At 41.8% G+C, this 24015-nt stretch overlaps 1 protein-coding gene across 1 annotated transcript in view; it reads right to left on the bottom strand.

Moving 5' to 3' along the window:
- Sys1 (Sys1 golgi trafficking protein) overlaps positions 1 to 24015 on the bottom strand; it is a 31043-nt gene that overhangs the window by 5740 nt on the left and 1288 nt on the right. Inside the window, exons 2-4 of the mRNA XM_067124103.1 lie at positions 12849 to 12926; positions 2094 to 2186; positions 592 to 659 (exon numbers count right to left, since the gene is read on the bottom strand). Of these exons, the coding sequence (XP_066980204.1) occupies positions 592 to 659; positions 2094 to 2186; positions 12849 to 12917 (230 nt within the window). The 5' untranslated portion in view covers positions 12918 to 12926. The remainder of the gene's footprint in view (positions 1 to 591; positions 660 to 2093; positions 2187 to 12848; positions 12927 to 24015) is intronic.

Here is a 24015-nt window from a genome sequence, read left to right as displayed (position 1 = left end):
TCATAAGTCAATGATGCACTGTATATTTAACAATCTTGCTACCTCCTATCAAAACTGCCTACAGAAGTCGACTGACCAGCTACAAGTGTTTGTACCTACTGGTCCCCTGGTGTAAGGTGGGGTAAGCAGTTGGATATAAAATGGATATTCACAGAAAACAGTGTTTTCTCATTTTTCTTTTGTAATTTGTCAAACTCCTACTGGCACGGAAGTAAAAGCTATATAATGGAGAGGTAATGTTCATTTCAAAAATGAATATTTACACAAACTGAGGAAACAGCAATTTCAACAACTCAGGAATATTCATCACAACTGGGGATCCTTTGAGAGCAATCTTGTAAAGAAAGTTGTACACAAGAGCTACTGTGACTAGGTAAAAGTGGTGTATTTTTCATGGCCAATATTTTCACTGAGATATAAATATACAAGCAGAAAGCTGGCATCATCTTACAATATAGTCAAAACATTAAAGAAAGCATTAACAGTAACTAACAAAAGAGCTCTTTAAAGTACTCTTTTTAAAACTGGCACTGCATAAACACTGCCTCTAAAAGCGAAAGATAAGATGCATTTTACATAATCACTACATACCCTGTCAAAGCATTAAGGATGAATGCTGCCATGACTGCACGGCCATGAACCTCTTTGATCTGAAGCTCCTGAAAATAAACAAAACCTGTCAAAGCATTAAGGGTGAACACTGCAATGACTGACCAGCCATGAAACTCTTTATCTGGCGCTTCTGAAAATAAATGAAAAACCGTGAGTCCATGTCTATTCACACACCCACCATTTAAAACACACATGAATTGTGGTGGCCATATATTGGCTGTTCTGGATTGTATATGTGAAATATGAAATTTGTAACATACATTACTGTAAATTTTCATATTGAATGTAAAAAATTTTTCATGTAGCAGTCCTTGTTCACACATCCATTCATACTAATGGTAACTCCATCTCATTGCAGGTCCACCGTGGTTGGGGAGATTACTTTTATTTTGACGTAATGTTTGGCTGCACTATGTCAAAAGTGAATTTAGAAAAGAAAATAAAAGTGAACAAGTGTAGTAAGTACCCATAAGTGATTGGTAGACGCTTGGTAAAATGTGTGCAGTCTGGTGTCTAAAGTATTTTTAATCTATTGTATGAAGATAGGGCTTCAAAGGAAGTGGAAAGCATGCAGTGACACTGGTAAATTCCCGTATAAAACTGATAACTGCCTGGAAACAATCAGTCTGTTTTTGCATATCCAAAGAATATGAAGTAATTGAAAACTAGTTAACTTGGTCTTGATGTGCACTGTTGATATTTGCTGTAACCTATTTATATAGCTAAAGTTATCATAAGACTGTTGTAAGTCAAAATTTATAGGGAAATTATTGTTAGGTTTGTGTAAGTCTGATCATCATCATAAACTTAATGACAGGGAATGAATATTAACTGTAGGTTTGCTCAGTTAGGTATTGTCAACAGGAATACAGTTAACCAGTGCTGTCTGTACAATTTTCTAAATAAAAATAGTAGCTAATAAATCTGGGTTTAGTTGTGGTTGTATTATTTACTCCCCAAGATTACTGAAGTAAACCATTGCTCTTGCTCCAGTCATCCTCAATTAATGTACGCTGGTTTCTAAAAAATAAGGCAACACAACACCGTGACAATACAGCATCAGATACTATACTGAGAGGTATGTTTATTCATTGAAAAGCTTGTGCTCACGATAAACGACACACGATCTCATAAGGCTGTAATATAAAATGGTAAAATATAGTTAACTATATATTTCACGCAGTAGATTCCAATAATTCGAGCTTACGTCAGAACAATCTTGTGAAGAAAGCAGGGGGATTTTCTCGCATGTGTGCATAAATCAGAAATTCGTAGTGCTGTATACTGCTGAGGATTTGTCATAAGTAGTCAGTTTCACACATAAATTCTTGAACATCCAATTCAAATAAGTCAGCTTTTAAAAAGTATTGAAATTGTGTACAATCATTGTTATAACAGAGCTCAGTACCTTAAGATGAAAGTTAATTCACTGACAGACAAATGTCTCGAAAAGCAGCAGAAAAGAACATCTGGTGCCATACCTGATACTTGAATACGCTGTCAAGTGATCGATGGTGGCCAGTGAGAAGGTCAAGAATGGCAATCCATAATCCCAGTCCGACGTAATACACAGCCTAAAATATACAACTTATTAGAAAAACTTAATGATTATTGCAATACAAGATAACAGTGACTTTTCTTTCAAGAATAACTACATCTCCTTTCTAACCAACATGCAATGAACCATAAGCATAAATAAAATACAGTATATAAATTTTCATACTAAAATTTATTATTTGAATGCTTACCTACTGTTAAAGACACCTGTAGCTTGTATCTCCGTGGAGATAGGCAAGTCTGCATTCAAACAAAAGAAGAGATCGAATGGCTGCCAAGACGACTATCTAGTACGGTACATTCGTTCTCCACCAGGTGTGTTTTGAGTGTTTTAGCTCTTGTCAGAATTCTCCTTGATAGCCCACTAAGTAATGGGGAGGTTGGGCAAGGTCTACTTTAATAGTAGGTAAGTATCCAAATAACAAATTTTATGAAAATTTATATTATTTAGGATGAATCTTACCTACTGTTGAAGATACCTGATTCCCACACTGAGAAGAGGATGGTGGGTAGTGCAGCTAGACAAAATTGCTCTTTCTTCAGGAAAAGACTTTACTCACCACTACTACCAGACTAAGGGCTTTACCCTTTCATGTGTGACTGCATATTTTAGTGAGCAACAAAAGCCAAATTGCATTTCTAGCATGCTGTATTGATCACATCCTCAAGCAGCAAATCTGTCTTTAAACTAAAGGAAGTTGCAACTGCTCTTAAATTATGAATGTTTACTTTCAATACCCATAAAAGGTATGGAATCAGTTCTCTTGTGATAGCTTGATCCAATACGCCAAAGAGGACATTGTGTTCTTTGACAAAGATGTTCTAGGTTTTCTAAAATCTCAACAAAAAGGTTAATTTTTCCCCTTCCAGGCTTAACCTATTTAAATACATTTTAATTGTCCTACCAGGACAGAGAAGTGTTTCCTCTTCTTTTCCCATTCTATGGTGTCTTGTAAGTCAGTGTTACAACACTTGTCATAACTTTTCATTTTGTGTTATGAGACGGAGGGGAAAAAACAACAAAACCTGGGCGTAGGATTAAGAATAAACGTGTTAACTCGTAGTTTCAGCGTCCCTCCTACACAACCTGGCAACAAAGATGGTCACTGGATTTACTTAAAAGTTTAATGAACATTTGCTGCAAGTTGCAATCTGTTATGTCAAGACTGCACTGCAACTGTGCCTGATAATTTTGACAAATTCTCTGTGAGGCCATGTGTCTGAACAAAGAAAGCCATCACCATGTCGGAAGCTTCCTTAAGGGATAAAATTCTTTCAGAAGAAGCAATAAGTGCCTACTGTATTTGCCTTCCGATAGAAAAGCCTACAAACTGCGAGTCTACCCTCAACCCCAAATTAAGAATGGACTGAGAAGCTAGAGAAGTCTACTAAAAATCATAATGCAGAGACTGAGCGAGATAAACCAACATATCCTTGGCTTTTGGAATAATGTTGACAGAGTTGGCCAACCTGGACTAGTTGACTCAGCAGAAAAGAATTCTTGCTCCTAAAAGGTGATACCATCACCCTATGGGCAACAAATTCCTTGTGAATACTTGAAGCACTTTACTGAGCCCAAAAAAGTGCCTTACACAGGAATACCTTCCCTGCAAATACACATCAAAGGAACTTGCGTAACTGAGGCTCTACAGGTATGAGGAAAATCCATCCTGCATGTCCACCGAACCATCCGATCATTCTTTTAGAAAGTCACTAAACCCATAGAGGAAAAAAAACCATGAAGAATGGGGACAGAATTGTAAAGTTGTTCAGTCTCAGCACATCCAACAGTGGGTGCCAATCTCTGGTTGCTAATGGGGCTAGGTAAAGGTCATAGGTAAAATCCCAGTGAATTACCTACACCTGTTCCATTGCATTCTTCTCTAATTATAACCTCCTACTGAAGAATGCGATACATCTGCTGGAGAATGTACGAAGGAAAGGATACAGGAGACAATGCCAGTAGAGGAGAAACCTGAAAGAAATCATAGCTCTCATTCAGTGCCTCTTAAGTCTCTCCAAACATGATAGAAGGCCTGCAGTTGGCCTCCTACTGGAACTTGTAAGAAACAAGTACAACTTTGTGCCAATACAGGCAGTCCCCATTTAACGGAGGGGGTTCCGTTCCCTGCCGAGCGCTGCTAACCAAAAATAGACGGTAATAGCACCGATAAACAACTTAACAGCACCGTTAACCAGTTATTGGCGCGAATAAACCTTTACCGATGCTGATAAACCGCTTACCAGCGCCGAAAATCTGGTTAACGTCACTAGCCAAGCGCCGTAACACCAAAACGCCGTTAACAGATGCTGCCGGTGAGTGTGGACTGCCTGTATATCCTCCCTTGTCACCTTAAAACGAGTTAGGCTTAGAAGGCTAACCAAAGGAAAAACCAAAGTAGTTGACATCTCCTCTGATGACAGATAGGAGCATGACTGTTCTCACTTCAAAACCAAGTTAGTATCAGCGTGAGGACATTCACCTGCAGTGCCGGAAATGAACTTGACCACACAAGTCAAAAACTCTAAGACTCATCCACAGTAAAATCCAGCTGGTGTCACAAACACTTAAAGCTAATGCTACACCTCTATAAGCTGATGCCATACACTTTAACCTGGCGCCACAAACTCTCTAAGCTGGTGCAACAGCCTCTCAAGCTAGTGCTGAGAAGAGGCAATCATGCTGAGCAAAAGTTCAGTACAAGATAAAAATCCAACAATCTCAACAGAGACCTGGACATCAAACCCCATCTCAGCATATCCAAAGCGCTCTGCCAGTCTCAAGAGTATGTCTCTTCACAGGAACAAGAGGGGCAATGAAAACCAAATCTTTGACCAAAGACGGTTTAAGCATCAGTAAAGCGGCTGTACCATTAGAGGCAGTGCTCAAAAAAAAAAAAAAAAAAAAAAGGAAAAAGAAAAATAAGAGCTGACAGACTGAAGCTTTGTGTGTCAGAGAATGCTTACTAGGCACCAAAATACTCAAAGACAGTCTCTACAGGGCCTCTTTCCTCCACTAAGTCAGGATAAAGCAAAGTGCAATGCTCCAGCAAATGCCAACACCAAAGGAGATTCCTCCGATTCAAACTCTTCTTCCACCAAAGGAGGAGTTGGGGCAACAGCAGGCAACAGCAGCTGACAACTCACAACGAATCTGTGACTCGATGAAAAGGAGACAGGGAAACAGCAGTCTGAAGCGACTCACCTGAGTGAACACAAGTCAGCTGAGCAAAAGAAAATGAAGTGCCACCAAGCAGCAAAGAAAATGGGAAAGGTAGGGAGGAGGGGGAAAATGAGCAACAACAAAAAGCCATTCAACAGACTTGAGAGCATTCCCATACAACACATCCTTAGAAAGTAGTAAACTGCAAGTAGTACACTTCGAATATGAATCATATTTCGCTGAAGTTAATCTCGCATTGCAGCGAAGTCTGCAATAACGAATACTACTCAAAATTGTGTCGGACATTATCAGTGAATACAAGTCAAAAAGTCAAGTAAAGTCCAATCAAATAAACTTCACAATCAGGTAAAGAAAGTTGTTTTCAATGAAAATCTAAAAGTCTAAGTTGCCGAGAGACTACCAAAAGCAAAAATACTTCACCAATTTAGATCGTCAACCATAAATCAGTAAAGAGAGAATTTCAAACCCTGCTGCTGCTCACAACCGTAGTTGTAAGCCGGCAGAAACAAACTGAAGCTCTCAGCTCAGCTGTTCCTCTCTTTCCCAGAAGTGGGCGGGGTCAGTTACCTATACCAAAACAAGAGTTGCTGCCACGGATTTCAAATTTTAGCTGCCGATAATAAACTGTTAGCTATGTAATTACTTGGTAAGTTACTTATATACAAATGATAATTTTCCTGATAAAATTCATTATTTTAATACTTATCTACTGTTAAGTTAGCATACATCTTCGCGCCATCAGGTGCAATAGGCATTTAAAAAATTCAAATTACATTTGGCTAACCTGTTAAGACTGTCTGTAGTCACCTGTTTTCCCAGCACGTGTTGTTGGAATGTAAACAATTGAGCCAGAATTCTTCTTGACAACCCACTAAGATGTGGCAAAGCTGGATTACCATCATATTTGGTTCAGGAGAAAGAGTCCCCATTGCAACAGAAAGGACTAAGGGCTGTATACCTTGTGCACATAACAGTTGCAAGCACACTACACTCTTTGTGTTAGGAGCCGAGCTATTAAACACGAAACAGTTTCCTAGCTTGCTCTTACGACTGTTCACCCATTTCCAAAGGCTCTACTTCCATGATGCCGCACCTTACAATAATCCATGTCAACTTATTCGTTTTAACACGAAACAAGGTAGAAGCAAACTAAAGGACACTGGTTAATGGATTCATCTTCAGCAAAATGAAGTGAAAACCACGAGAGCTATGCACAGTTTAAATACTAAGGGGAATCAACCAAAAACACAGTTGAAACTCCCAAAGTCTAAAAGGAGGAACAGGGACAGAAGAGGTGACCACACCAGAACGTCAGCAAAGGCGCCACGAAATGCCGGGAGACAGAGACGGATGGTGTGAATGGGTATTCGGATGGAGAAGGAAGATTTTGCATGACGTCAACACGTAACCTTGACGACAGTGGGTGGTATTGTCTGCACGGATGGGGAAGTTAGAAAACTGTTATAAAGAGTCAAAGAAGGCAATTGTCAAACATAAACAACACTACACAGACAATGAACAAGTGCTTTTCTGTCTATTCTTATGTTACTTTTGTTATCCTCACGGTCTAGTGACATCACACTCGCCTCACAGGGAAGGGACAGAGTGATTGAGCCTGTGACATCACCACGTAATAGTGACGACAAACAGTGTCATCTTCCCAAAACTCAAGAGGCGACTACCGAGAAGCAAGAGCAGTTGTGACACCCCAGCTAATTCCGTCTAGAAAAGGAAGCAACTGAAGGGGAAAAGCTGATATTATGAATAATGTTACATGATGACGGATACGAGACGATACAGGGGGGAAATGAGAAGGAGGTGGGGAGGGATATCGTTTACATGGAGAAAATATCAGGAGAGCAAATGAAAACAGAACTAGAGCGCCACTTAGAATTACTGGGGCAAACATTAAAAGTCTGTAATGATATAAAAATCTACAGTTTACACCCATCTTACATCACTATTGCTAAACGGGCAATACGAGAACTAGCGAACACGAGAGTGAAACAACCAAACAACTTGTACGTAGAGATGGTTGAGAGAGGTGGTGAAGGACACAGGTCTTGGTCCCAAGACACGCCTTGGTTTCCCGTCAGAGGAGAAGACCAACTAACACAGGGCAGTCCAGAGGCCGGGCTACAGACAGACGCCAAGGCTCCGACATCTCTCTAATTATACAAACATGACTACGAGAAAAAATATATCTAAATTATATTTTTCTCCTGGACCATATAGGGAGCAAAGGATGGCAGAACAGAAGGAGAGATAAAGGACTTAACCTAGGCTATCAAGTAGGCTACGGGAGGAAGAGGAGGAGGAGAAGCAACACCGGAAGACAAAAGGAAAAGACTGAGTAGGCTTCTGGTGTGCCTTAACGAGCTGTCTACTTAAAATACCTGCCTAAAATTAAACATTTCGCAGATAATGAGGCAACAACAGTTAGGACATCTCCCCTGAACTGCATGACAACCTTTACCAGGAAAAAGGAATTAAAGGAAATAAAAACAATTTTACAGTACTGAAGCCATGAGGATTATTTCCAAAAAAGGTAAAAGCTCAGGAATCAACTGTGTGTGCACAATTTTAGCTATCTTGGACATAAGAGTGTTTTGCCTTCTAACACCACAGAAAATTATAAAAACTCCACCTTTGAAGGTTTATGTCTGTCCAGATAAACCCTTAGTAGTTCTAACTGGACGTAAGATAGCCATTTCTTCACAGCCTACCTAAGCAATTGAATCAGGCATTTACACAAATCTGGGAAGGGCTTACGCTTCTATATCTTTTCTCTAAGCAAAGAACAAAAAGAGAGAAGCTGTCACTAGAGCCAAGCCCAAGAACAAGAAAGGGCTTGAATTTCACTAACAGAATCTGTTAATATGTCCAACTGGACATAAAGATAGCCACTTCTTCAATGCCTATCAAAGCAGTTAAATTAGGCACTGTCACAAAACTGGGAAGGGCTTCACTACTATATCTTTTCTTTAAGCAACAAAAGAAAAGAGACAAGTTGCCCTAGAGCAAAGCCCACTTACAAGAGAGGACTTGAAACTCACAATACACTTTGCTGCAGCAAGAGACAAAAGAATCCTCAAAGTTCTTAAGTGATGCCTTGACAAAACGCTCAATTGAAGTTAAGGTAAAATCTGAAGGAATTTGTCTAAATTTCATCGTGAATCATGATAAGATGAAATTTCCAGCACAAAAGATTGAAAACCTCTTCAAACTTTAAATCGAGAGCAAAATTCCAATCAGCATAAGTAGAACTGAAAACCATGTACAGTGGTATTCTTGATCGAGGTTACAGAAAACTGCTTAGTGTACCTGAGATACTGGTAGAACTTCAAACAGGATCTCTAGTGGAAAAGGTGCTGGATATCACTCTGGACAAGCACCAAGATCATAAAACTAACAACTCTTATTGATACACAAGTCTAACAGTGGAGAGCCTTCTAGATTTAAGGATTGCTTCCTTGGCCATTCTGAAAAAACTCTTAGCTCATAATTGACAAATGACAATCTCCATGCGGGTAGATGAAGCATGTGAAGGTCTGAAGGAATTTTCTTGAAAGACTGTCTGAAAAAATCTTTTCTGAACGTAGGATGATGAGGAACATCTACCATCAGGAAAGAAAGTTGGGAGGACCAACCCTTTAAGGTCAAGAATGAGCTATGAAAATCATCATTGTGATCCGCAAAGTTCACAACTTAAGTATTTCCTCAAACCGCAAAGAGAGCAAAAGCAAAAGGGTCTAGAATAGAGAGAGCATTCTTGAAGGAAGGCAACAACTGGCATCAACTGCCCACGCCTGAGGATCCTGGCAGGAAGAGCAGTAAACTAGTAGAGTAGGGTTTGGGTAGTCGTGAACAGAAGGGTGTAGGGTCTCACCAACGGCTCCAATTGAGGACTACAGGTCAACCCATTACAGATCTTAAAAGTGGTAGAAAACTGGCGATCTATCCATCTGTTGGAAAACCCCCAACAAGAGAGAGTTGATCTTCATCACCAGATAAGCAACTGACTGACTGGGTGAGAAAAGCATAGTTAGACAACAGAACAAATAACCACTCCTGAGGTTAGATATAAAACATTTCTTCATCCTCAAGGTCAACATAAAACGCTTTGGTGAGAACGAAATAGACACCAAAACATGAGAAAAACCACTGATATCAAGCAGATGACTCCATACTGCTAAAACCTTGACTCACAGGAGAATACTTTACTTCGACTGAGGGAGTACCGGGAAGTGGGAGTATGTGTCCTACATGTTGACTGATAATATCTTTGCCCTTCCGAAAGACTGCCAGGAGCAAACTGAAAGACTCATCGAAAAGGGAGGCATATGAAGGCCTTGTTGCATAACAAACGTCCAATCTATCTTTTCAAACTCTGAACTTCTCTGTCTGAAGAGTGTGGAGAGAAGGATCTCGGGAAGATGAAAGGGATAATAGAAATAACAAAAGGTACAAAGTATCCTTCTCTGAGTACCGTCACTACCAGAGGTTTGACTTGACACTATGCCAGGCACTTCTGAAAGTCTGCACATGGCCTACTGAGGATCTACAGCCTCCTGAACTGGGAGTTCAAAACATCAGTTAAGGTTACATGTGTAATTTTACCACTTAGAATGTGAGCCACAACATTACTGAAGCAGAACTTGAGAGTAGTTTGGGAAATTCTACAAGGAACTGACATGGAAAAAGGGGCTGTAGAATCTAATATCTTAATCTGAGGCATTGTAGGTGAGAGCCTTCAACACTTGGGGGTTATGGAGCCAATGATGAGCCACTATCAAAAAACAGCTACTATGGATGAGCAGCGCTATTTAAAATGATTTATACACAACTGTCTCCGTAACTTTACAACTGAGTTGAGAAAAGGAAAAAGACATTCCTCCCATTAGCCTTGGAGTAGGGCTATCAAGGAGAGGAAACAAGATTGACGCATCATCAAAAACTCTGCCTCTTCAGGATTTATATTCGCAGTTCCAGATTTGCAGCTGTACCTATCCGTGGATTTTTCTGTGGAACGTTTATACACATTATTCATGGAAAATTTGTCTATTTGCAGTATTTTCATAGAGAAATATTCACTAATTACAGTATTTTCATATTATTTTCATGTCTAAATGCACTTTTTGTGATAAAACTATTAAAATACTCAGGTATGAGCATTTTTCAAGGAGTTTTTTGGTGTCTGAACTATCAAAATAGGCACTTATAAGCATTTTTAGAGGGGTGTCAAGTATTCGCGGTGATTGTAGTACGCATCCCAAGCAAATACCAGGGGTCGACTGTATTATCAATATCATTAAATGTACTTAGTGGTGACAGAGGTGTAATGTAATATTTGTTGTACAGTAAACTGCCCATATTCGCCTTCTCATGATTCGCGGGTTTCTCTGTGGAACATATCTAGCCATTATTCGCAGAAAATTCGCCCATTCGCGGTATTTTTCACTGAGAAATATTCATTAATTACTGTATTTTCATATAATTTTCATGAATAAATGCACTTTTTGTGATAAAACTATTAAAATACTCAGGTATATGCATTTTTACAGGGTTTTTCTGTGTTTAAACTATCAAAATGGGCAGTTCTAAGTGTTTTTAGAGGGGTTTTAAGTATTCGTGGATTTTAGCTATTTGCAGGGGGCTGTGGGACGCATCCCCCGCGAATATGGGGGGTTCACTGTAGACTGATATATCCACACCTACGTCCTAAAGGTTGGCCACGAAGCTATTGGGCCAGAATTTATTTTGGGTATGACAGCCTAACCTATGCTATTTAGGCCTTAGGTAAGTAAACATTGGATAGTTAAGATCTATTGTACTGTGGCCTATGTTGATTGTTTAACCTGTATGCCTTATAAAACACAGCCTACAATAAAAGGGGGGGAATGTAGACAGAGCTGGCAAAACAGGAACACCAGACAATAACATGTATCTACCTATGTATATACACATACATACATAGGCCTATCTAAATATGGTAAAATATCGCCCATGACACACATCAACTGCTGAATTTGCACCTTATCAATCTATATTTAACTGGTGAAACAACAACAATGTTAAACTTTTAGAAACCCTTCAAAAGACTGAAGTTTCATTAACAAATGATCTATAGGGAACTGCCATACAAACTAAAATAAGCATGTGAAGTCTCGTAATTGCATTTTCTGGAAGTGTGTCAAATGGCAGCAGACAAGCTACCGTGTCATGGCCGATATTTTACCATATGCTGCAAAAACATTGCACACATATATAAACATCTATTACTCTTGCAGCAATCGAGCTATTGCGCTACGAATGAAGAGTACTGTACTACACTTCACAATTAGGACTAAGTACCTGACCTATCAGAGGCAACTTAGGCTACACCATATGTAAATCCTAAATCAGCTCTAAGCTGCCTCAAAGCTGGAAAAGATGCAGTATCATCTCTCTAGTATTTCTGATACTACACAAAAATAGAACATCTCATCAGATCAAAAGTTACCTTGACAAGAAAAACCATGCTCGTGCCTCAGCTAGGCTAACATAGGCTATGTGGTTAATGGCCAAACCGAAACAATTGGTTTTCACAAACTCTTCTTATACAGCCTACAGAAAACAAGTACAATACCATACAAGAAAAATTTAGCCCCACCCCAAAAAATAATGACGATTCGCACGTCTGTGGAAGCAGACGGCAAGAAGAATTACGACTCAACTGTTTCCATTCCAACACCACCTGCTGGGAAAACAGGTGACTACAGACAGTCTTAACTGGTTAGCCAAGCATAATTTAAATTTTTTAAATGCTGATCGCACCTGACAGCACGAAGACGTAAGCTAACTTCAACAGTAAGGAAGATTCATTCCAAATAACAAATGTACAGTATCGTAAAAGCAGAAAACGGCCAAAACCATGAAATACAAATGAACGCCTATAAACTACGGCATCAAGGAGAATTCTAACACGAGCTAAGATATTCAAAACACCTTGTCGAGAACAGGCACAATAGGCAGTCTTCTGGACAGCCATTTTATCTTTTTCATTTGTCTGAATGCCAACTTGCTTATTGGCGTGGAGATATAAGCTATCTTTAACAGTAAGTTCTTCATTAGAGGGGTGGGTAGAGCTCTCGGCTAGCACGGTGTTGGCCCAGCGTTCGACTCTCCAACCAGCCAATGAAGAATTAGAGGAATTTATTTCTGGTGATAGAAACTAATTTCTCATCATAATGTGGTTCAGATTCCACAATATGCTGTAGGTCCCGTTGCTAGGTAACCAGTCGGTTCTTAGCCACGCAAAATAAATCTAATCCTTCAGGCCAGCCCTCTCTAGGAGAGCTGTTAATCAGCTCAGTGGTCTGGTTAAACTAAGATATACTTAACTTTATCTTGAACAGTACATAAGATTCATCCCCCCAAAAAATATTAATGTATGAACCCATTAACCCAATACCCAAAAGTACACTCATGGCAATATCAATCATGTCCACTGTACCTGCATTGTAATTATCTGTGATATAATAAGAGGTGGATCCCATATCTTGTATCTAAATCCTCCAGCCATAACCTAAACCTGCAATGCAAAAAGAAAAAGATACATATTTTGTGTCAACAATGAAGAGGGGCTATACTTACATCATATGAAGTAAAATCAATTCTGTATAACATTTGTTCTACACTGTATTTTCTTATTTCATGGAGGATACATTGATTACAGAAGAGGCTACACACTAATGATTTATGTCTATCAATACAATTCCTGTCAAGATTCAAAAATTGATAGTGCATGTATAAGGCAATTTTGGTATGAAGTTAATTAGTATATTTATGTCAAATGTAACAAATTTTTAAAACTACTGCACTGTCATTTGTATTTTTCCTAGGTATACCAATCAGAGCCTTTTCTGACGGCTCTGAGCTGGAAGCAGCCAATGAAACTTGGTAAGAATGTGGTTAACTGGTGATTAGAAGGCGAAGGGGGAAAATCTCCCCCCACCCTCAACACCTGCCTTCACTAAGCACTTTTTCCTCTCACAACCAGGACTAACAGAGTGGTTGAGGTGGGATTATGGCATAAGGCTTTGGTCTGTATACTGCTGAAAAATACAAACTGCTTTTATCTTGGAGACGCACTCATAAGGTATTTGGCTGTTTCTTAACTGGTTGGCAAGTTGATTCTCCACCCAGAATTTTTACGTTCCAGGTCACAATAGTCAGCAGGGGAGCGTTGAATCCTGTAACCCTCTGTTCAGTATGGCATAGATATGAAAGAGTGATATGGCCGAGCCCAAATGAGATGTCTGCAATTTTACTCATATAGCAAACCTTAAGAGAACCAAGTGTGATCCCTATGCGGGCGATATAAGTCACAGGACAGGAAAAATTTGGCTAATAAAAATAAGGGTTCAGATTATAGCTCTACCACTGGAGCCCTCTCCCTTGTTAAAAGGGAGAGTGGAGAAGGACTGTAGCGTCTTTTAGGCCCAAGCTCTAAATCCAGTATATCCTCAGTCTGAACTGCTGCCTAGCAGAAGGGAGAAAGAAGGGGGAAAAAAAAGCCCAGTCAATCTATCATGAATCCAAGTTTTACACCTTAATACCTTGGGCAAGATGCTTTTCTGATTGAAAGGAGTTTGGGTGGCTACACAACCTGCTGAGCAGCCACTACAGGTCCTAAGGAGAAGGTATCCAAGGACTCTCTGGCAACATCTCTTAGACAGAATGAGGTAAAGGGTTTCTGATATCTTTAAGACACCTGACCTCAATACCTTTGCTGCTGAAAAACTACTTAGAAAAGCAAGGGACAGCCCCAGGCCCCTGACTTTGTGAGCTCTCACCTGAACTGTGACTGTACGCTCTGCAGGATGTGTTATAAGCTCATTCAGTTACAGCACTAAGCACGAAAGCAAGGGAGTTCCTGAAGACCTTTCTTCTGCTTGCCAGTACTATCTGTGAGGTGCCGACACTGGCCTAAGAACCCTCATGTCCTAACAGATTCCCCAAAGAATGAGTAGGATCCTTTCACAAGTGAAAGGCTAACACACCAGCCTACCCTGGTACTGTGGACATGAACGATCAGACATAGCTGTATAAGCTATGGATGAACACTCGCATGTACTACTGTGCATGTACACATCTGGAGTCTTGGACGATCCAGTAACACTACAAGCATCTGCATGATCACTTGCACACAATAGTCATAATGTGTCATTGTTTGGCATGTGAACCTTCTGCTGCAAGCACATGACCTGGGGAGGATGTACCCGTACATCAGGAGTCTGGATTACCATGCAAAATGAGATTGTCACAATACCCAGCAGCACTGTACTGTGGCAACCATTTGCACACAAACTCTCTGTCTGTACGCATACATCAGTTCTGGGCAAAAGTGGGCTGAAGTACAAACAGAACAGTCTCGGGAAGTCCTGATATCTCAGAAGGAAAAGAGACACTGGTTCATGAGCACCCTCTGAGAACCTAGTAACAACCCAGTGTCAGGACTGCCAGACCTACCCCTGCAAAGTGAACAAAGCTAGCGTTCTCACTTTTTGTTTTCCTTTTTTGTGAAATCAAACAGTCACCATAAAAGCAGTAAGAAAATACTGTAGATTCTATTCCAAGTAAGGTACAACACACAGACATCCAGCCCAATGAAGGCTGACAAAAAATGCTCACTCTTGGCAGTGAGTGGGAGACTTCACCCACCCCCAATTAATCACCTTATTACCAAGCTTCAATGACAGTTTCCAGTTCGCGCTGAGGGATAAGCTACGTAAAAGGCAATAGTTTGCATTTCTGTAGGAACAAACTTTGGCTGTAGGAACTAAAAATCAGTTAAGATTTCAGTAATTATCTACAACTATGCCTAGTCTGGCGCCAATATTTCACGGTTAAGAAAACCTAACCTAGTTGGTTTGTCAATTTCTATAACTTGACATTAAAAGCCAACAGCTACAAGCCTGGAAATGCCTTTGCCTAACCCATAAATGGCACTAAGCCTACCAAGACTAGTTAACTTTATAAGTCAACTAGTGAACCCTTAGGCTTCCCCTTCTTCCATGCGGAGGGAGAGAAACCGAGGATGAGGAGGAGGTGGAAGATGTAATCGAAAATGTAGAGAAGATGACAAAAAAGGGAGATTGCTGACAGCATTACATTCTTTTCTTCTCCCAAGACTTGCTGGTCTTCAATGCCCATGGGAAGGTTGAGGCAGGAACCAAAGATGATGAAGCAGCTAGAGGATCATGTACTGGAAGAAATACCATGACAGGAGGTTCCCCTCCTTTGTGGTAGCAGAGGAAGCAGGAGCAGCTGCAGACAGCAACAGACAATGCAGCAACAAACACAATACGAGAAGCAAAAGAAGGAGAGAGCGCCTTCTCCTCAGCCAGGTTGTCCAGGGACACCGTGAAAGATGGACTACCAGGAATATTCAATGTGGAATGTCAGAATCAGATAATCCTGACAGCAAGGCTACTGCTGAGGTAGAAGCCTGACTATGGAGGAACCACCTCCAACAGCAGCCCTGTCATCTGAAGACAGGTCATGGCCAGAGTCCTTCTCAACTCACGTATTATCCCCATGGGGAAAGACAGCAGTACCAGTGGACAGCGGAGTTAGGAACCAGAATGGTTCATTGATATCAACAGAGGCGTGCTTCCTCTTGCTGAAGCAGATGAATGTTTCTTGTCCTTTCTCCCCCCACCAAATTTCTCCCACTGAGAAGCTGAACAAAAACACTTCTTGCAGGGGGAAGGAGTGCATGCCTTTTCCCAACAAAAGGAACAGTATCTGTGGAAGTCAACCACTGTGGGAGACATGAGGTGTCTAAAAGATGTCCAAACCCCTTGTGGCAGCATTGTTTGCATTTTTTATTCATGTGTCAGGAAGAACAAAGTCAAATAAAAGAAAACAAATAAGCAAAAAGAAATACTTCTAGTCATCAAACAATCATTCAATGACAGGGGGAAGAAAGAGAATGCAATATGTCCACTCTTCATGAATGGTGACTTAGAGTAAGTGATGGCTATTTCCCCATTCAACCCCCCTACTCACCACTTAAAAATCTTACTACCAAGCTCAGCAACACTCCAGCTCGTGCTGAGGAACACTTCTATGTAACAGGCAATGATTTGTATTTCTGTAGGAAAAATGTATTTTTATAATAAAATGAGGTTTTGTACATACTTACCTGGTAATTATATATATAGCTGTAGTCTCTGGCGTCACGGCAGAAAATTGAAAATATCGTGGCATCGCTAATGAATGGTCACGTGATACCCCCTTCCCACCGCCCTCTACAGGTGAGTGAGAGGAACCATAACCCAAACTCTTCATATGTTTATGCCATACCTGCCCATGAGAGGGGAGGAGGGTGGGCTTTGATTATATAATTACCAGGTAAGTATGTACAAAACCTCATTTTATTATAAAAATACATTTTTGTACATATAACTTACCTGGTAATTATATATATAGCTGATTGGCACCTTTGATGGAGGTGGGCCATGGCAGCTAATATGAAAAGACTAGACAATTGTGAAAATAAAAACACAATGATGGTTCCTTACCTGTTGAGGTAGCTGATTTGATGGATACTGCCTCTTAATCTGCTATCCTCAACTTGCACCAACTAGGTATATAGACCTGAGGGTTAAGTGCTAGAGGGCTACATGCCAGTCGAGGGCTCACCGTGGACTATGCATGATAACCAACCAAATAAATGCCCCTGCCCAGGGAGCAGTACACGAAAAACACATAAAACAAGGGTGTCACCAATAACCTGTACCTTAAAAATATTACCCAAAATGTAAGACTGTTGGGTACTCCTAGTCACAATGTGCCCCAGACATCCCAGAAAACAACAACACTAACCTTAAGCAAGAGAAAGCATCACAAGGAAGGATCGACTTCCTTTATTCCCTTACCCAACACCGTTGCCAGTCACCACAAACGGTCCCAACGTACTGCATCCATCATATATTGTCTCAATCTCTCTCAAATAATGAGACGCTTAACACTGACCTACATTTCCAAAATGTAGCTTGAATAATTGAATCTAAGAAAGGTTCCTCCTATATGCCAACGAGGTTGAGACCGCTCTCACCTCATGTGCTTTAACTTTAGAAATTTGAAGCTGCACATCTTCTACCTGGTTGTGAGCTTCTACAATCAGGTCTCTCAAAAAGAAGGAAAGAGCATTCTTGAAAGAGGCCTACTCGGATCCCTCACAGAACACCAAAGATTAGGAGAAGGACCTCTCACTGCTTGAGTCCTTTCGAAATATAGTTTTAATGCTCTTACTGGGCATAAAAGTCTTTCTTCTTCATCTGGTCCCACCAAACTCAGAGACCAGGGATCGAAAAGGATCTCGGCCAAGGCTTAGACGGAGTCTCATTCTTTGCCAAAAACTCAACAATGAAGAACAGACTGCCTTACCCCTAGAAAACCCAATTCTCTTATCTAGGGCGTAACTCACTGACTCTCCTTGCTGTAGCCAAAGCTACCAAGAAGATTGTCTTCCTCGTAAGGTCTCTGAAAGAGCAAGACGATAATGGCTCAAACTTACTGCCCACAAGCAATTTCAAGACCACATCCAAATTCCAGGAAACCAATCTCTCTCTGGAATTCTTGGATGTTTCAAACGATCTGATAAGATCTGACAAGTCCTTATCATTTGAAATATCCAGGCCCTTATGCCTAAAGACTGTCGAAAGCATTGCTCTGTAGCCCTTGATCGACAACGAAGACAGCTTCCTCTCACACTCAGATACAGGAGGAAGTCTGCGATCTCTTCTAAAGTGGTCTTAGAAGATGATGTGCCAGTCTTCCTACACCACTCTCTGAAGACTGACCACTTAGCTTGATAAACTGCTGTGGAGGACTGTCTGCGAGCTCTAGCGATGGCTCTAGAGACCTTCCTTGAAAAACCTCTAGCTCTGAGGCAACGTTCGACAGTCTGAACGCAGTTAGCTGAAGAGCGGATAGACCTCGTGAAATCTTCGGAAGTGAGGCTGTCTGAGTAGATCTACTCGGTGGTAAAAGCCTCGGGAAGTCTACGAGAAGACTTATCAAGTCCGGGAACCATTCCCTTGCTGGCCAAAACGGAGCAACCAGCGTCATACGCATGTCCTTGTGGGACAACATTTTTGTTAGAACTGCTCTCAACATCTTGAACGGAGGAAAAGCGTAAAGGTCCAGACCTGACCAGTCCATCAGCATTGCATCCACGAAGACTGCCCCCTCGTCCGGCACTGGAGAGCAATAAAGAGGCAGTTGAGTTGTCTTCTTGGTGGCAAACAGATCTATGAGAGGACGACCCCATAGATTCCACAGTTGGAGGCAAACTTCTTGATTTAAGATCCACTCTGTTGAGATTACTTGAAAGCTCCTGCTTAGCTCGTCTGCCCTCACATTGAGCTTTCCTGGAATGAACCTTGTCATCAACGCTGTTTGGTTCGTTTCGCCCATAACAGAAGATCTCTCGCTACCAGGAATAGCGAGAACGAGTGGGTCCTCCTTGCTTTTTTATGCATGCGAGCTGTTGTATTGTCTGATTGGACAATCACTGCCTGGTTCCTACCACCTTCGAAAATTCTAAAAGGGCTAAATGAATGGCCTTTAATTCCTTCAGATTGATGTGCCACTGAAGTTGTTCTCCCTTCCATCAGCCTGCTGTTTCCAACTTGCCTAACGTGGCTCCCCATCCTAGATCTGAAGCGTCTGCACACAAGATGAGGTTGGGGTTCTTTGGGAACAGTGAAATTCCTTCCTGAAGTTTCTCTGGAGAGTTCCACCAACTGAGGTCTGCCTTTATCTCCTCTGAGATTTGAAAAACAAACGAGTCTGGGCTCTTCTTCCTGTCCCAGACTTCTCTTAAAAAGAACTGAAGGGGCCTTAGATGTAGTCTCCCCAAACTCACAAACGGTTCTGGAAGACAACTTCCCCAGAAGGCTCATCCACTCGTTGGCCGAGCACTGGGTCTTCTTCAGAAAACCTCGCACTTTCAACAGGCACGACTCTACCCTCTCCACCGACAGAGAAGCCTGAAAAACTACTGAGTTCATCTGAACTCCCAAATAGACTAATTCTTGAGATGGCACCAGATGTGACTTCTGCCAATTTACCAGAAGTCCCAATTCTTCGGTTAGATGAAGAGTCTTTTCCAAATCCTTCACACACCTTTCCTTCGTCTTCGCACGCAGGAGCCAATCGTCTAAATAAAAAACTGTTCTGATCCCCAACAGATGTAGCCACTTCGCCACTGATGACAAAACTCTGGTGAAAACCTGGGGCCGTTGAGAGGCCAAGCACATTGCTCTGAACTGAAACACTTCGCCCTTGAACACAAAGCGAAGGAACTTCCTCGAAGCAGGATGGATTGGGATGTGGAAATACGCATCCTGGAGGTCGATGGATACCATCAATCTCCTGGAAGAAGGGATGACAGCATTGATTGAGTGGTTTCCATCACAAACTTTGTCTTCTTGACAAACAGGTTCAAAGCACTCACATCTAGAACTGGCCTCCAGCCTCCTGGCCTTTGGTACTACAAAGAGACGATTGTAAAATCCTGGGGAGAAAGGGGGAGAACTTTCTCTATTGCTTCTTTCTCTAGCAAAGCTGACACTTCTTTCTCTAGAGCACAACATTTCTGTGAGTCTAGAGAATAAGCCATTAAGACCACTGGTTCCCTGGACAAAGGAGGGTCCTTCAAGAATGGAATTGAATAGCCTTCCTTTAATACCGAGACTGTCCAAGGTTCTGCTCCCTTTCTTCCCAGACTGTCCAGAAAGCTGACAGTCTGGCTCCTACTGGTGAGTGAAGGGAGGCGCTCTCACTTCTTGTCGGAGGGTTTGATCGCTTTAGGTACAAAACGACCTCTCCTCTCGATCTGGGAAACGATTTAGCAGGGCTCTTCCACGAAAGGGCCGACCTTGAGATTTCTCCGTCGACGTTGTCGGGCGAGCAACTGTTGAAGGCAACGGTTTAGGCTTCTTGGTGGACTGTGCCAGCAAGTCTTGAGTTGCCCTCTGTTGAAGAGTCGAAGCGATCTCAGATACTAATTCCCTCGGGAAAAGATGTTTCCTATCTAAAGGAGCGAACAACAAAGCTGACTTCTGGGATCGAGACACACCTTTAGTGGTGAAAGAACACCATAGTTCACGTTTCTTGAGAATACCTAAACGTAACCAAGGAAGAGAGTTCCATAGCCGCATCTCTAATGCTCCTGTCGATGCAAGCTAACACGCCGGACAGGGAAGCGAACTGATCGTCCTGAAGGGCGCAAGCTTTTAGTTTCCTTCCAAGAGCTCCAACCGACCAATCGAGGAAACTTATAATTTCCAAAATCTTAAAAGCATTCTTGCAGAGGTGATCAAATTCCGATGTAGAAAAGAATACTTTGGCTGAATTAAGGGCCGACCTCCTGGCTGAATCTACCAAACTAGAGAAATCTCCTTGGGGAGGCAGCTACTCCCAACGAGAAAGATTCTCCAGTCTCGTACCAACCACCACGACGAGACGACAATTTCAAAGGGGGAAACAAAACACAGTCTTCCCTTGTTCCTCTTCTCTGCAAGCCACTCCTCCATTTTCTTCAATCCTTTCTTGGCCGAAATAGAAAGAACTAATTTGGTAGCCAGCTTAAGTGTCTGTCCTATTATCACGAGCGTATTGAGATTCCGGAGAAGCTGGGATACTGGTGAAAAGGAATCCGGAAAATTCTCCAGAAAATACTGAAGCAGTTGCTTATAGCTCGATAAAGGCTTCTCTTTCTCTGGTTGTACCTCCGCCTCTGATTCCGAAGCAACATCACCACCAGAAATCGGAGAAAGAGCCAAGGATCTAGATGGAGGAAGATTCGTCTTCCGAGGAGAATGCAGCACAGGATCGCCGTGGAAGCCGCACATTCGATGAAGGAGCATCCTTAGAAATCGAAGCAACTTGCAGTTCATTCACGGAAGGATCACTTTTTCCACAAAGCCGAGAATACTATCAAGCTTCCTATTCATTTCCGCCAAAAACAAATCTTGAGGCAAGGCGGAAGAAGGAGAATGCGGAACTGAACGAGGCACGGAGACCGCAGGTGTTGGAGCTTGACGAGTCACCAGGAGAAACAATTTTTGGCGCATGGCGCCAGGAGGATCGTGGGGTGGCGTATGGCGTGATGAGCCAGGCGAAACGAAGGATGGCGCATGGCGTGGCGCTAGATGCAGCAATCACGCCAGAAGCAGCAACAACAGGCGAAGACGACACCACTCTCTTCTTACGTAAGCGTCTCCGCGCTTCAACACATGCCTCGTCTCTCCCGAATCAACGGAATGCGAAAAACATTCGGGCTCCTCCCAAAAACTACACAAAGGAGGTTGATCTTGAAGCGCCACTCTTTTCTTGGGAACTGCCAAAGGAGATGCCAACCTAGACCTCTTGAATGGTCTCGAGACATCTTTTACGGGCGCCAACCTCTCTTAGGCGAATCCTCACTCGACATACTCAAGACATACACCTCCTTGATGTGCCTTTTCTATGGCTAACATCTGCATCCTGGGAAGCGGCAACAGGACTGCTTGAGGGGCAACTGCTCGGGGCAGGTCCCACTCACCTCCCTTGGGCTTTCGACTTGCCTCCTCCCTGGTGCTGGGAGTTTGACAGAGGTCCAGGCCTAGGAGAATGAGTGGGCCAACAGCCAGCTCCTCCACTGCACTATCACAAGACACTGCACTTCTTACTACCAAAGACTTACTCATCCGCTCCATGGCAGCAAGCATAACACTAAAAAGCGCATCCATCTGCGTCTTAAGACTGGCCACGTATCGGGTTCAGGAATAACGGGGTCTGGAATAGGAGATTTGTTAGAAGGAATATCAGGTTAATAACCAAAAGATACATCCTGACTATCACGGGAGGATAAAGAGGAAGTCCTAGCTGAAGCTTTTCTAGCTCTCTCTTTTTTGAAGCCTTCTCAGATAAGCATTTAAAATCTTCCATTCTTCCCCTGACAAATTCTTACATTCTTCACAGGTTAACGATACCGAACAAACCTGTCCTCTACACCCCGAACACACAGAATGAGGGTCAATGGTAATTTTCCTAATCTAGTTTTGCAGCCCTTGCTACAAAAAACCTATACACCGAGGACCAGTGTCCGACATAATGCTAAATAAGGAAGACGGGGATGAAAAAACTAAGTACAAACAATGTCTGCCAAAGATTCAAATCAAACAATTGTACATCACCAACAATGTCCAACGAAAGAATCAGCGATAATTCTCTGCTAAGTTGAACCGGCTTACCGGTACCACACACGGCAGAAACATATGAAGAGTTTGGGTTATGGTTCCTCTCACTCACCTGTAGAGGGCGGTGGGAAGGGGTATCACGTGACCATTCATTAGCGCTGCCGCGATTTTCAATTTTCTGCCGTGACGTCAGAGACTACAGCTATATATATAATTACCAGGTAAGTTATATGTACAAAACTGGGGTTTCTGGGCGGGGAAAAATACAAAAGAGTGAAATACATGCATGTATTATTAAGATCCGAAGACAGCCTACGTCTGCAAGTTCTGATTCTGAGTAAGGTAAGATTTACTGTAAGTTTGGTACATTTTTACTTTAAACCATCATCTTATTCTGGAACTGAAAATACGATTTTCCTGTTTTAGTGTCTGTTTTGAAAGTATACTCGGATCCCTTAGCCTATACTCGGATCCCTTAGCCTATACTCGGATCCCTTAGCCTATACTCGGATCCCTTAGCCTATACTCGGATCCCTTAGCCTATACTCGGATCCCTTAGCCTATACTCGGATCCCTTAGCCTATATGCTAAACTAAGGGGGCCATGGTAGGAAACTGGTTTTTCTGGGCGGGGGAGAATACAACACAGTGAAATACTAGGATGTATTCTAGGATCCCATAATAGCCTATTTTGGCAAGTCCTGATCCTGACACAGGTAAAGTTTACCGAACAGAACGATTTTAAAGTAATGCTACACACTATGTAGTTAAGGATCTGGTGACCTATGTCTAGGGGAGCGAAGCCACCAGATAAGTACCCAGCATCCTACATCAGGTTAGGTGTGGTTGGTTAGGTCACAACCCTATTAATTTCAATTTATAGGGCTGTAGCTTAGGTCATGTGGGTGACTGTTCGGTATGGGTAGGTTAGGTCATAGCCCTATTATTTATTGGTAGAACTAAGCATTGGCTCCGCATCAGGTATTTCTTAAAAACTGACTTTTTCTATTGTATTTGGGTTGCCTATCAAGAATTTACCGTTATTTTTTGTCAGTTGACTGTAATTAACCTGTAATTAACCTCAGAACTGATTATACTTTTGTATGCTGGCCATCCTGGAATGCTATTGCTCATGCACAGTGTTATATGGGATCTTTTGGTAAATATTCTGACTCATTCAGAATAAGTAGAGCATTTCAAATTATAAGTGTTATCGTATAGCCTAAATGACTTTAAACATACTAACCTAATCATAGCCTAAGTCTTATACTACGACACCCAGGTTACTTCATTCATATGTTATTCCAAATTGCACTTAAAACAATGCATTGCATTGTGTATGTTAATCTACAATATAAAACGATATAAACTTACTGTTAGCGCATTCAATCTTCCTAACTTGAATTACAGCAGACTCAGATTG

The sequence above is a fragment of the Macrobrachium rosenbergii genome, chromosome 22, assembly GCF_040412425.1.
Source record: "Macrobrachium rosenbergii isolate ZJJX-2024 chromosome 22, ASM4041242v1, whole genome shotgun sequence".
Lineage (NCBI taxonomy): Eukaryota > Metazoa > Arthropoda > Malacostraca > Decapoda > Palaemonidae > Macrobrachium > Macrobrachium rosenbergii.
This window is presented reverse-complemented; position numbering and strand designations above follow the sequence as displayed.